Consider the following 12,505-nt stretch of genomic DNA (forward strand, 5'->3'; position numbering starts at 1 on the left):
AAAATCTAAATTTCCATAGTAGGGAGTACCAGAGTTCAAGAACGACTACAAAGTACTTACATTACTGTTCTCATATAATATAGTATCATTATTATGCTCATTATGGTGAAAAACTCACCTATTTCAGAAACTGTCTTTTATTAGCCTACAGGCAAATATTGTCCACTTCTAATTTAATATACAACATTGTTTATTTTAGGTTGAAGAAAAGGGGATGTATAATTATCTCCAGAAGTGAAGATATTTTTACACTTTACCAAAAAAAAATGGCTTTGGTCTCAATTCTATAGAAAACAGCCTGCTCCAATAATCTATCACAGTATTTTTTAAAAAAGTTTTTATATTTTTTACAAAATTAATATTATTAAATGTATTTTTAAACATTTTTACACAATTCTTGTTTTATATATAGTTCAAATCGTTTGAACAATTAAAGACTGCAGTCATAAATATACCTACTATGGGGGTGTATTTAAGGATGGAAGACAATGGGCTTTACTTCTGTTTAAACACACAAAACCCTTACATTTTTACATTCACGGTCAAAACTATCAGTTGCCCAGCTCCCAAAGCATAAGCTAGTTTAGTCCATTACAAAAGGCCTTCCACTCCCACTCCAAATAATAAAGGAAAAGGAAAAAAAAGAACCCAGAAAAATCTTTTAACCTCTCATAGAACCTAATACTTGAGCTCAGAATCCCCTTTTACAATGTGACCATGGTAGCTGGAGTTGTTCTGCTGCAGTAAAAAACAAGGAAGTTCTCGCTTGAGTGCCTACTAATGAACAAAGGTTAACTTTATCTCAAAGGTCAAATGCCTAGTGGCGAAGGTTATGACCCTGACAACTTAAATGGTGACCCTGCCACGTGCCTAGTATATTGCAGATCCTGATACAGATCATCTGGTAGAGGACTGGTCATAAATTACTTTGGTGTTAAGACTCCCACAAAGAGCACTCTTTGCCACAACAGTTTTCCAGCATGTCATTTGATACATGGACTGGAGAACTGAAAGGGAAAAAGCAACCCAAAATCTGGGATAAAACAATTCACCCTTGCTTTTTTTAAAAACTGCAACATGAAACTTTTTTTGAAAAAAAACTCATTACACACAAATTTAGCCACCTCTTCACTCTCACAATTCTGATTTTAATTCTTCTTCAATATACATAATGACTGGAATAGTTGCCAGATATTAGACTGGGGCTTCTTTGCCATTTATAATTAAAATAATATTTTTTTCTGATTTTAGGAGAAGTATAATTTCTCATTTTGAAAGTGACTGTGCCATGCTCCTAGATAGGAAATAGGTATTTTTAAAGGCCACAAAGTAACAGTTATAAATATACATTTAAGAAGAAAAGAGGCATCTTATTTCAGAAATCATTGAGAATGAAAGCATCTTGGATCAGTACAAAATAACAGTACGTTGGGTGGAAAGCCACAACGATTTGGCATGTATCTAAAAGCCCGTTCTGGAGTTTGAACCCCCTCCCCTTGCCAATACTGGCAACTTTTCAAAACTTTTAAGGAAATAAAAATAATGTTTTCTGTGTGTAGCTCTTCTGGGTCATAGCCGATATTCTTCAACCCAGCTATACTTAGGATGACCAACTGACCTATTTTATGATACATTCATACTGGCAGTAAACGCCTTACATAAAATTAGAAATACCTGGAGACAAAGGGCCTCCAAGACTTTGTTTCTTAGTGCTCTTGTTGCGCATACACTATAAGTTGCCATTACTGCGGCTCTGAAAGAACCAATCACTATCAACTTGGCCAATGTTCAGTTGGGACAAAGGATTCTGGGTTATAGCAGAGCGAAAAAGAAAGAAACCCACAACAATACTCCTGCATGTGCAAATAGTGAGGGTTGTCTGATCAATGATATTTTGTATATAAAAACAATATGATTCAGTTATTTAAACATTCTCTACAACCCAGAGAATAGATAGGAGTGTGATACAGTAAAATGTGGAAAAATAATGAGTTAAGGTATGAACGTTTTACATTTTCAAACAAATTGTGCACAAAACACTAATTGTAATTAAATATATAATTAAAACATTTAGCCTACTTTCAAAAACCTCAAAATTCAAAAACAAGATTATATTACAAAATTGGAAGGCAAAAGGGCTTTCACTAAAATAGTAACAGTATATATGCATGTAAAATAAGATTATTAATATTACTAATTATATAATTGTATAGGTGTAATAGCTGATTAGGTTAGGCAATTTGCATTGGCTATTCTCTATATAAACATTTCATATTAAATTGTTTTCCAAACTATGTTATATTATATTACAGCCATACTTTTGGTAAAAGTTTTATGATCACAAAACTCTTTTTCTGCAAATTATTGATTAAACACTTACATTTATTAAACCAATGTTTTTTAACGATAATCCTTAGAACAATTTTAATGACTATCACTGATTATTTGAAAAGTCAGCCTAAAATGATCACATCAACAGGTGCACAAAGATTAAAGCATGCCATTTAGCATCTTAAGTGTCTCTTCTAAAACTTTTGGCAGATCATCACTTTTCCATATGTAATTCTAGAAAAACATATAGAATTATTACATGTCACAGAAAATCCTAAAACAAAGTCTGTTCTCACACTTTTAGTCACTTGATGAACAAAGAAGCATGTTTCTTTTTTAAAGGATTCACCCCACAGAAAAGGATAAAACATTCACTAATATTTTAATGCATTTGTTACCAGTACGCAACACAAATAACATCACATCCAATTCCAAAGTCAACACACGCCATCGTTCCTTTGTACAAAAGCACAAAGACCAAAGCATCTCTTTCTGATTGTACATGCCAGCAATTCCAAAAATATCACCACACAAAAAATTCTAAATAAGCCCAACCAAGCTACGAAGATCCTGAGCACCTAAAATTGTTTGGTCATAAATACTAGCTAATTTTCCATCAAACTGAAGTCTTCATTTGTACAAAAGCAAATTTGAAGGACCTACAGCAAGACCATCAGGTTGCTTTAAAAGGTCAAACTGCTGCCACTGTTAACCCTAACAACGAAAGATCCAAAACTACTATAAACAATCAATGGTGGGAAATACCCATTGCAATCTATATAGTTTTGCTCAGTAGCAGTACTTATTTGTTTTAGTTGCTTGTATGCTAATAAGAATTAGCTTATGTTAAGAGTATGAAACAATGGAAAGACAGCAACATTATCAACTTTCTCTAAAATCAATGAATTACATATAAGAGGAAACTCCTGAAGATTTGTGTTATCCTCTCTCATTCAGCAAGGATTTTCTTTAGTCGTGAAAATTAAAATCAACTGCTCAGGTATCTATGAGATACATCCAATTCATTCTGCTTTGGTCAGGTTTTGCATACTTAAGCAATATAAGACTGGACTCATCACAGAAATAGAATCAATTTCTTCTCTAAATGGCTGGATTTTAGCATACATGGATAATAAGTTCTATAAAATAAACAAGATCGTGTTTTCCAACTTTAAACACAGTCAAATGTTTTACTAATAGTCTTACAAAAATATTTTGTGTATGCAGAAAAGACTCCATTATTTTGTTTCTGTTAACAATACTACACTATAATCTAACTTTTTCCCACTGTGGTTTACACCTGAACCCTAATCATTGTTTCAAACCAGCACAATAATATAGGGTGTCAGCACAAACGTATTGGCCTAAGTCAATAAAGTAAAAAATGCATTCAAAATTGGATAACATGGGGTAAAGGTACTTACCTGCTGCGTGCACAAAGTATGCCAAATATAAATCGAGTTCCTTAACTGAAACCCCTATATGATGCGGCTGTACACACAGCCCTGGGTTTGAGCACTGTGGGGACTTTACAAGGCGTTCGCCATCAGTACTTTCAAGCGGAATACCTTTAAATAAAATCACCATAACAAGGTCCAACCTCCAGACCTTATCTGCCTGGCGTAAGCAGTCAATTCTTCTCATTTTGCCCTTCTGGTCTGGATTTGAAAGAACACAACATGGAGGTTTTTTTCCTGTGACAGTTAGAACAAAATCCTCTCGGTATTCAGGCCTTATATCTTTCCGTAGCTTTGCCAGAAGTCTGGACGCCCATTTTTGTTTGACCTCTGGTTTTTCACTTAGCAATTCATCCTTCACAGCTCTTTCTTCCTCTTTTGACATACGCTTCTCATGTTTTTTAAAGTATTTTCGCTTTCGAGCTTGTAGGTTGAACCATGTGTATGCAAATGCTCGGACGTGGGGAAGAAGTGCTTCAATGAATGGATGGAATTCATCCTGGAAATAATTGAAACAAAGTATTAAAACAAAGAGAAACTGACATTGTAAAAGTTCTATGATTTCCTTAATATCACCTTACAACTTACTTATACACAAGCAATAACTTAAATCTAAGAGATCAAGAATTGTTAGAATGTGAGGAGGATGAAAGCCCTGCAGTCTATGTTGCAGATTACAACCTAAGCATTTATGTATCTTTGCTGAAGATGAAACAAAAATTTCTGAAACGTATTATAGAAACCAATTTTCTGTAGTCGCTAGGCCTCATTCTTTAAAAAAAAAAAATAAATCAAAGATCTTGAAATACACATGCAAAAAAAACAAGCATGCCAGTCCCAATTACATTAGTTCAGAAATAATTCCTACTAAAATCCATGGCACAGACTTCTGATCAAATGTACTTCAGGTAAAGATGTATGTTTGTAAGCCCCAAACCACTGACTTTACGATAGTCCTATTTAAATCAATAAAGAAATTCTAGAATCGTTTGTTTTAAGTGTGCAAAAAGATTACTATAACCTTAATTTCAAAAAAGGAAACACTGACTCGCTTTTTCCCTGTCCGGTCTATGAATACAATGGCCAATATAGCACACAACTGCCAATTTGGCAATATTTAAACATCTGGATGCCAATCAGTGTTGATACATGACAGCATGATGTAGAGTAAAAAAAAACAACAATTTCCCTAATATGTAAGTATAGCGTGAAGGAACTTCAATTACAATTGACAACATTTTTTTAAAAAAAGCCTAATATATGTTCTTTGTAATTATATATACAAATATCCTTTGCAACATTCTCCTGAACTTACATATTAAAGGATAAGCTTTGGGCTGGGTGGGAGGGGCAGTTGATCTATACAGGTAAAACAAAATTAGTATACTATATATAATGATAAAGTTTTGTTTAAGTAAAAGAAGAAGAAAAAAGGAACAAGTTATAAACCATGTTCACTGCGCTTAAAGTCTTCAAAATAGTTTCTAAAAGTATTATGGAAAATAATAAATAACTGTTATAGAAAGTACTCTACTACCCAATATTCTATCTATCTCTCTATAATGGTGTCCTTTTGTGAAAACAGATTTAAAAATTAAACATTTTCCCAGTACCAGTAAACATATTGCAAGAATAGTAAATGTTTAAATAAAGACAGGAATATTGTAAATTTGGATGATTAGAAATACAATGGTTGTGACAAGTACTATAATCATGCAGTTAGTTGTACAACTACCTCTTCAAAAAAAGGTGCAACATAAATGCCTGATCCTCCAAACATATGGCTGTGAGAAGTTGTATTTTGTATTGATGAATCCAGCTTAGTCCTTGTAGGGGGTGCTATCACAGTCTGAATATGTTTTTGTACGTTGGGGGAATCCCACCATCTTTTTCCTACGCAGCGTCTTAGTTGTATGCTCCTATATGAGCCTTACGTAGGGAGGACACAAGCAAGAGCTTGTCTACTTCAACTAGAGTTCCTGATTTATTTAACTTCTAGTTACAAGTAATTTCAGGTTTTTCTTTTTAAAGAGTATCTTTACATGGTGCTTTAAAAGGTCTCTAAAGGTTATTAATTTGCATGAGCAAACACAGAAATGAAAGGAAGGGGATAAGTGTTGTCCAACTATACTATATGAAAAACTTTCATAGGCTGAACCTCATATTATTGTCCTCTCATAAATAGTTAACTGTACATTAATGGACATGAGAGGGAGTCCCAAAAAAGGGGGACCCTTAGAAACAATAAGGAACAAAAAACGTATTACTAGATATTGAAGGAATAGATAGGAGCATGGACATTTAGATGGCTTTAGAGTATCAAATAAATATTTAACTAAATGAGGAGTTCCACAAGTCCCCTGAAAAAGAAACCTGACATATGTTCTGAAGATGTACAAAAAAAAGAAATGTTATGATAATGGCAGTTTTGGTGATTAGACTGAGCAAAGCTCCAGGTTGTGGGAGTTTAGAAATGAGAAAAGACAACCAAATACATTCTGTGTTTCAAACATGAATTAAACCTCCTGAACCTATTTCTAAAACAGACTTCCATGAAGGGGAAATTGAACTCTTGACCATGGTTTAACACACTTATAGGCCATTTCGATGCACACAGAGACAATTTGAACCACCCAAATGCATTAATGGAGGGAGGGGGACTTTTTGAATGCTTATCTTATTCAACACACAAAACAGTTGCTGGAATATTTCATTCCCGTCAAATCTTTTTATGCTTTATTAAATACAATTTGACTCATACTACAAACAGCTTCTGTTCTTGTGCATGCTATGCTCACAACCCAACCTAACCCGAAACCTGAATTTTCCCAAAACTATCGTTCTTTTTGTTTGTAAGGCAAAGCCTTGCACATACCTGAAAGTGGATGGGGGAGCTACTTAAATGGTATAAACTACAGAAGCTGGGATATGGCCATCCAATTATGATATATGTAACAAGATAATAATATAATATCTGCTATTTTAATGGCATTTCCAAAAAAAATGGAATACATGAGGTTAATTGCTTGCAAAAAACCCTCTCAACTTTCAAATAATGTCTCTTCCCCTCCTCTCAAAAATGCAAGCCTTCAAAATGTTGCTGTGATTGGACTAGAAAAGTAACCCGATAACATATACTATATTCAAATAATAGTTTTATGTTTAATTTTACATTGCTATTTGTATCAAAGTTGTTCAATTGCCAAGGTTTTCCAAGCAAAATTTCAAAGGGTAAGGTATCTCCACAGAATCAGGAACAGAAATTACAAACAGCAATCCCTAGTAAAAGGGGGTGGGGAAGACATGCTTTTCTCTCCTAAATTAGGATTCAAATGAAAAGTTCTTCAAAAGTTCCATTAATACCCTCTTGAACACTGGAAAATCTTATTGATATATCACAAGTGTCATCCACGAGTCTTCTAGCATTTGCAGGAAAGGGAAATAAACAAAAGTGAGTTTGTGATCTTTTTCTGTGGTTCATGATATTGTGCTCTAAGCCGCTCTTGGCCATAACTGTACAGGCAAATTCTGGATCATAGAAGAAAGACTATCAATATGTATTTCTAAATCCCTACTGAAAAAAAAGGGAGGGAAAAGGAGTACTACACACTGAGCCCACAGCCACACTGTTCTAGAAATCATTGGAAGCAAGACATTAACATTGCTCTCTTTGAAAGTTAGCCAGTTTTATAAACTCTCATAACATTAAAATTGTCTATAAACCATAAGTGGATGTCTATTTGTCTGCCCATCTATAATGATCTGTTAATGAAAAGACAATACAGGAACAACAAACAGGTAAAACACCCATAGTAGAAAGCATAGGGAGCGTGATAACTCTATGACGGATACTTTGTCCCAGTCTTCCATTTCCATTAGCTGGATAAGTGTGCTTTGCGATCAATTCTTAAACCACACTGGACAAATTTAAAGGAGACACGAGCTTTGAAATGTTCCCAACTACTTAAGCTTTTTTTTCACGCTGCAGCATATACTCCATATAATGACTGTACATATTCAACTCTCTTGCTACATTGTGCAGAAGTATCTTTGAATCCCTAAACGCCATTTCCAAAATGCATGCTGAGAATGCATAGCACTTTTACAGCATAATGACCCTTACGTTAGTTATAGCAGTTATAAAACCAAAGTATATCTGTAATCTTCACAATGTATTGACTGGGCCTAAAAAAAAAATCAGATTGTCAAAGTGTATTATGCACCAGTGTGGGGAATAGGAGGAAAGGAAGATGTGTTTGGGGGAATGTGTATGGTAAAGAAAAAAAAATAGTTGATATTCTAAGCAAGCAAGTCAATACAGAATGGATCCAGGCTGAGTTCACTAAAAGTCAGACAAAACTTTTCAGAACAGCCTGCCTTTGAAAGACAGAAGCTGGAGAGGTCTTCTAGAGTATTAGCCAGGGGTATCTTCCACCTATAATCTACTTTGAGAGCGTCAACATGGTTAAACTGGATTATGGAGCAATTCTGGTTGCAATAACAAGCCCATCAATTATAGGTTAGGGCGGTGAAGCTCTGCCAGTGGCTGAACGCAACTGAACTAATTCAAAGTTACCCGGGACCGAGAACTTTGGTCAAACTGCAGCACCGAAAAGCGCTCGCTGCAGACCCCCCCCCCCCCCCCGCCCGCCCCTTCTGTTTAGAGGAATGCAGTTCAAGGGGGATGGCGGTGATTCTGGGTCCCAGAGTGTTTCCTACTCAGCCCCAGCATCAAGTCCGGCCAGGCTGAAGGAAGGCGCGCATATTGCCCACCCGTCGCCCTTCAGGCGCAAAGGAAGGGCTGAAAGGCTTGGAAAGCAGCTCCAAGTCGCAAGAAACTTTCACTCTCGAAGCTGGGAGGGAAGAGAGTTCTTCACCGAGATTGCAAAGTTACACAAAGCGCCAAAAAATGGATACAGTATACAATACAGGAGAGAGAGAGAGAGAGAGAGAGAGAGAGAGAGGAAGAGAGAAAAGGAAAAATCTTTCCTTTTTTCCAATGGCGAAAGTATGCCTGAGAAAGAGCAGGCTGGGGGTGGGGTGGGAATGCTCTCTGAAGATCTGCTTCTCTTGGGGGTCGGTGGGTGGGAGGGGGGAGCGCGGGTGGAAGTGGCAAAGAAAGGTGGTCTGAACTTGAACTTTTTCAACTCAAGAGCGGGACTGCATGCGGAGATTTGTAAAAATTTTGTCCCCCAAAATAGCAGGGCAAGAAGAGGTGGGTAGTGGAGGTGGCGATGGCGTTTGAGAGTGTTTTCAACCTCGGGGAGAAACTTTCAAACAAAAGGGATCCAGAAACTTTCTACAGTAAAAGCCCCCCCCCCCCCCTTTCTCCCTGCGTTCCTCCTCCTCCTCCTCCTCCTCCAGGACAGGACGTTGCAAGCCCAGCTTCCCAAAGGAAACAACCCCCGGCCAAAGTGACACCCGAGCAAGTGACAGGGAGCGCCGGAGGCAGCAGCAGCAGCCGCCGCTCCAGGAGTGGGGTGGCCCTTGCGAGCCTCTTCCAGGACGGTGCAGGAGGGAGGAGAGGAGAGGAGGAGGAGGAGGAGGAGGTGCCCTGGGCTGCTGCTGCAGATCCCGGACTGCAAAGAGAGTAACGGAAAGGAAAGTAATGCAATGCAGGAGCTGCAGCAGCGGCGGCCGCGGCAGGAAGAACGCGGGGCCAGGAGCGCCGGGAGGATTACGGAAAGCTCCAGCTATCCATCAAAACTCGGTGCAATGTGCAGAAGAAGGGCAAAGGCAGAGCGAGGAGGTGCAATGCATCTCTGGAGCTCTACACGTCTCTGCCTGGGACTCCAAACCCAGAGCGAGGCAAACAAACAAACCAAAACAAAACCTGGAGCCACACAAAACCCACAAAGCTACCTAACCCCCCCCCCCTTTCCCCAAAAGTGGAGTTTAGGAGACTAAAGCAATGCGGTTCTAGAGTGAAGGGGGGGGGGGGCTGCATGCAGCAGGCAGTTCACTTCATGCCACGCTTTCCAAACAACAACAACAACATGCCACAAAGCCTCGCCGGAGAAGGTCTCTGTTGTGGTTGTTTCCTTTCCATGCCTCGGAAGCACAAACAGTGAGTATTGATTTCAGATGACCAAGCATGTAATGGGGCTGCAAAGCGGCGGAACACGTGCAGCTCGCCCTCCAAGGCACACTCACACGCGCTGAGGTGGGGTCGGGCTAGGCACCCCTCAAAACTCCCCCCGCGGCACCCCAATAATCTCCAGGAAACCCTCAATCCTAACGAGGCGCCATTAGCCATGTGTCTACTGTACAAATGGCCGTGCAGGAGAGCGGGCGCGGAACCGGAGGGGAAAGAAAGTTACTTTTCCCGCAAGCTGGGTCTCAAGGCTCCAGCCACGACCCCCCCTCGCCCGCATCGCCACCCACAAACCTATAGCAACCCACCAACAGCCCCCTCCCTCCTTCCCTCCCCACCAGAGGTTTTTTAAAAAGAGCTTCTTACCTGGGTAAGACAGAGAGGAGAATACATGCTTGCTGTGGGGGTTTTGTGGCTTGGAGGTGTGTGAGGGAGAGAGAGAGAGAGAGAAAGGGAGGGAGGGGGGAAAGGGGGAGAGAGAGGAGAGAGAGGAGGAGGAGGAGGAGGAGGAAAAAAAAGAAAGAGGAGGAGGAGGAGGGGGGGGAGAAAGACCCGAGCCTGCTTCTTGCTTTCACATTTCCAACTCTGCTCAACTGCAGCCAGCGCGGATCAGCTCCATGAGCTGAACTTTAACCCCGCCTAGAGTTTCCCTACACTGCCACCCTAGGCATGGCTACTGTACCCGGGCGTTAAAGGCATAGCGCACGCTTCCTCCGCCGCCGCCCCCGCCGCCGCCGCCGCCGCTGCCGCCCCCTCCTCCCCCGCCCGCTGCCAGCGAAACCAGCCCCGGGCTCCAGTTTCTCTCCGGGAACCTGCCAGCGTGCCTCCAGCCTGCTTCTGCGCCGCTCTGCAACGCTCCGGCAGGAGGAGGACACGCAGAGGCGGCGGCAGAGGCAGCAGAGGCAGCGGCAGCAGCAGCAGCTCACTCGCTGCTTCGCCCGGGGAAAGGGGGAGGGGGAGAGGGGGAGCGAGGGAGGGAGGGGAGGAAGGAAAGAAGGGGGGGCTGCGGTGCTACCGCTCGGCCAGCCCTCCCTGCCCCGATCCCGGCTGGGGGGCGCAGGCAGGGCTCCTGAGCTGCGCAGGATGCCTGCTTCAGCAAAGAAAACTACTTTGGCACATTGCGCTCTCCCCCACTCTCCTGCCTTTCCCTCCGACACTGACTCCCTATACACAGAATACACACACACACATTCCCCCCCCCCGTGTCCCCCTCCTTCTTTCTGCAGAAGACCTTCAAGGGGATCGCCTTTGAGGACTTCTAGGGAAACTTCCATCCTTTGCAGCTACTAAGGAAAGCTTTCTAATGCTGTGTATGGGTTAGAACTAGGCATTCAGTTCACCCAGTCACAGAAGAAAGTTTATACGTTTGCAAAAGGCCTCCAGCACACAAATGCATTGTGTGCCATGCATTTGGGGAGAAAAATTAAAACAGGGTTCTGCCTCATCCCTAAAGATCAGTGGTTCCCAAACTTTTTTTTTAACCAGGGACAACTTTGACCAGAGACCACTTGTCCAGGGACCACTTTGACCAGGGACCACTTTGACAAGGGACCACCTGACCAGGGACCTCTTTGACTAGGGATCACTTTGACCAGGGACCCCTTTGACCAAGGACCACTTGACCAGGGACCCCTTTGATCAGGGACCCCTTGACCAGGGAGCACTTTGACAAGGGACCACTTGACCAGGGACCACTTTGACTAGGGACCCCTTTGACCAAGGACCACTTGACCAGGGACCCCTTTGACCAGGGACAACTTGACCAGGAACCCCTTTGATCAAGGACCTCTTTGACCAGGGACTCCTTTGACCAGGGACCACTTGACCAGGAACCCCTTTGATCAGGGACCTCTTTGACCAGGGACCCCTTTGACCAGGGACCCTTTTGACCAGGGACCACTTTGACCAGGGAGCACTCTTCAACATTAGTACCAAAATGGTTTCAAATCGGTTTTGGTCAACTTTAGATTTGGTTTGAGTTGGTGATTCAGAAAATTGCATTGGATAGACCACATCAGCTCTAATTTCTGATACAGAAGATATGCCATGGTCAGCAACAGAGAAGGAGTGACAGGCGGTGTGAAAGGAGTGGAAATAAAATTAAATAGATACACAGAGAGGAAGGAGACTTGCAGACCAGATTTTTGTCCTTGCAGCCCACTGGTGGTCCACGGCCCACAGGTTAAGAACCACTGTTAAAGATGATGGCCCTGGATCTTCATCTCTGTGGGTTTGCAAAAGGCCCCTAGCCAGCACTCTTTTCTAAAAGCATGGTGTGCTCTGTATTTGGAGAGGAAAACATTAAAAATTGTTGGAGAGTCTGAGCTGTTGGGCTCAAAAATAACCAGCAGTTGGGGTGATTCCACCATAAATATAGCAGAGTACAAGAAGTAAACTTCATGACCAGCAGAAACTTACATGTGATAAACTGGGATAAGCTTCTATATCTTAGGATGGCATAGGATTGCAGAGTCAGAACTTTAGGTTCAAAAATATTTATTAAAGTCAAAGAAAGACATTCTTGATAGAAAACGTCTTAGAGTTAACTAGCTTATTAAATCTAATCTTCTAAAGAGGTAAAAGGATAAAAAGTCCATGCAGCTACATTTTGCCTAGAGAGGGG

General features: G+C 41.0%; 1 protein-coding gene across 5 annotated transcripts in view; it reads right to left on the minus strand.

Moving 5' to 3' along the window:
- NFIA (nuclear factor I A) overlaps positions 1 to 12,505 on the minus strand; it is a 526,896-nt gene that overhangs the window by 348,333 nt on the left and 166,058 nt on the right. For 2 of the 5 annotated variants that reach the window (XM_060773623.2, XM_060773621.2), the window contains exons 1-2: positions 10,249 to 10,613; positions 3,756 to 4,287 (exon numbers count right to left, since the gene is read on the minus strand). In XM_060773623.2, coding sequence (XP_060629606.1) covers positions 3,756 to 4,287; positions 10,249 to 10,275 — 559 coding nt within the window. In that variant the 5' untranslated portion in view covers positions 10,276 to 10,613. Of the gene's footprint in view, positions 1 to 3,755; positions 4,288 to 10,248; positions 10,614 to 12,505 lie in introns of those variants that run through there. The other 3 variants (XM_060773622.2, XM_060773618.2, XM_060773620.2) reach the window with 2 other exon arrangements.

The sequence above is a fragment of the Anolis sagrei genome, chromosome 4 (assembly GCF_037176765.1).
Source record: "Anolis sagrei isolate rAnoSag1 chromosome 4, rAnoSag1.mat, whole genome shotgun sequence".
NCBI classification, from domain to species: Eukaryota; Metazoa; Chordata; class Lepidosauria; order Squamata; family Dactyloidae; genus Anolis; species Anolis sagrei.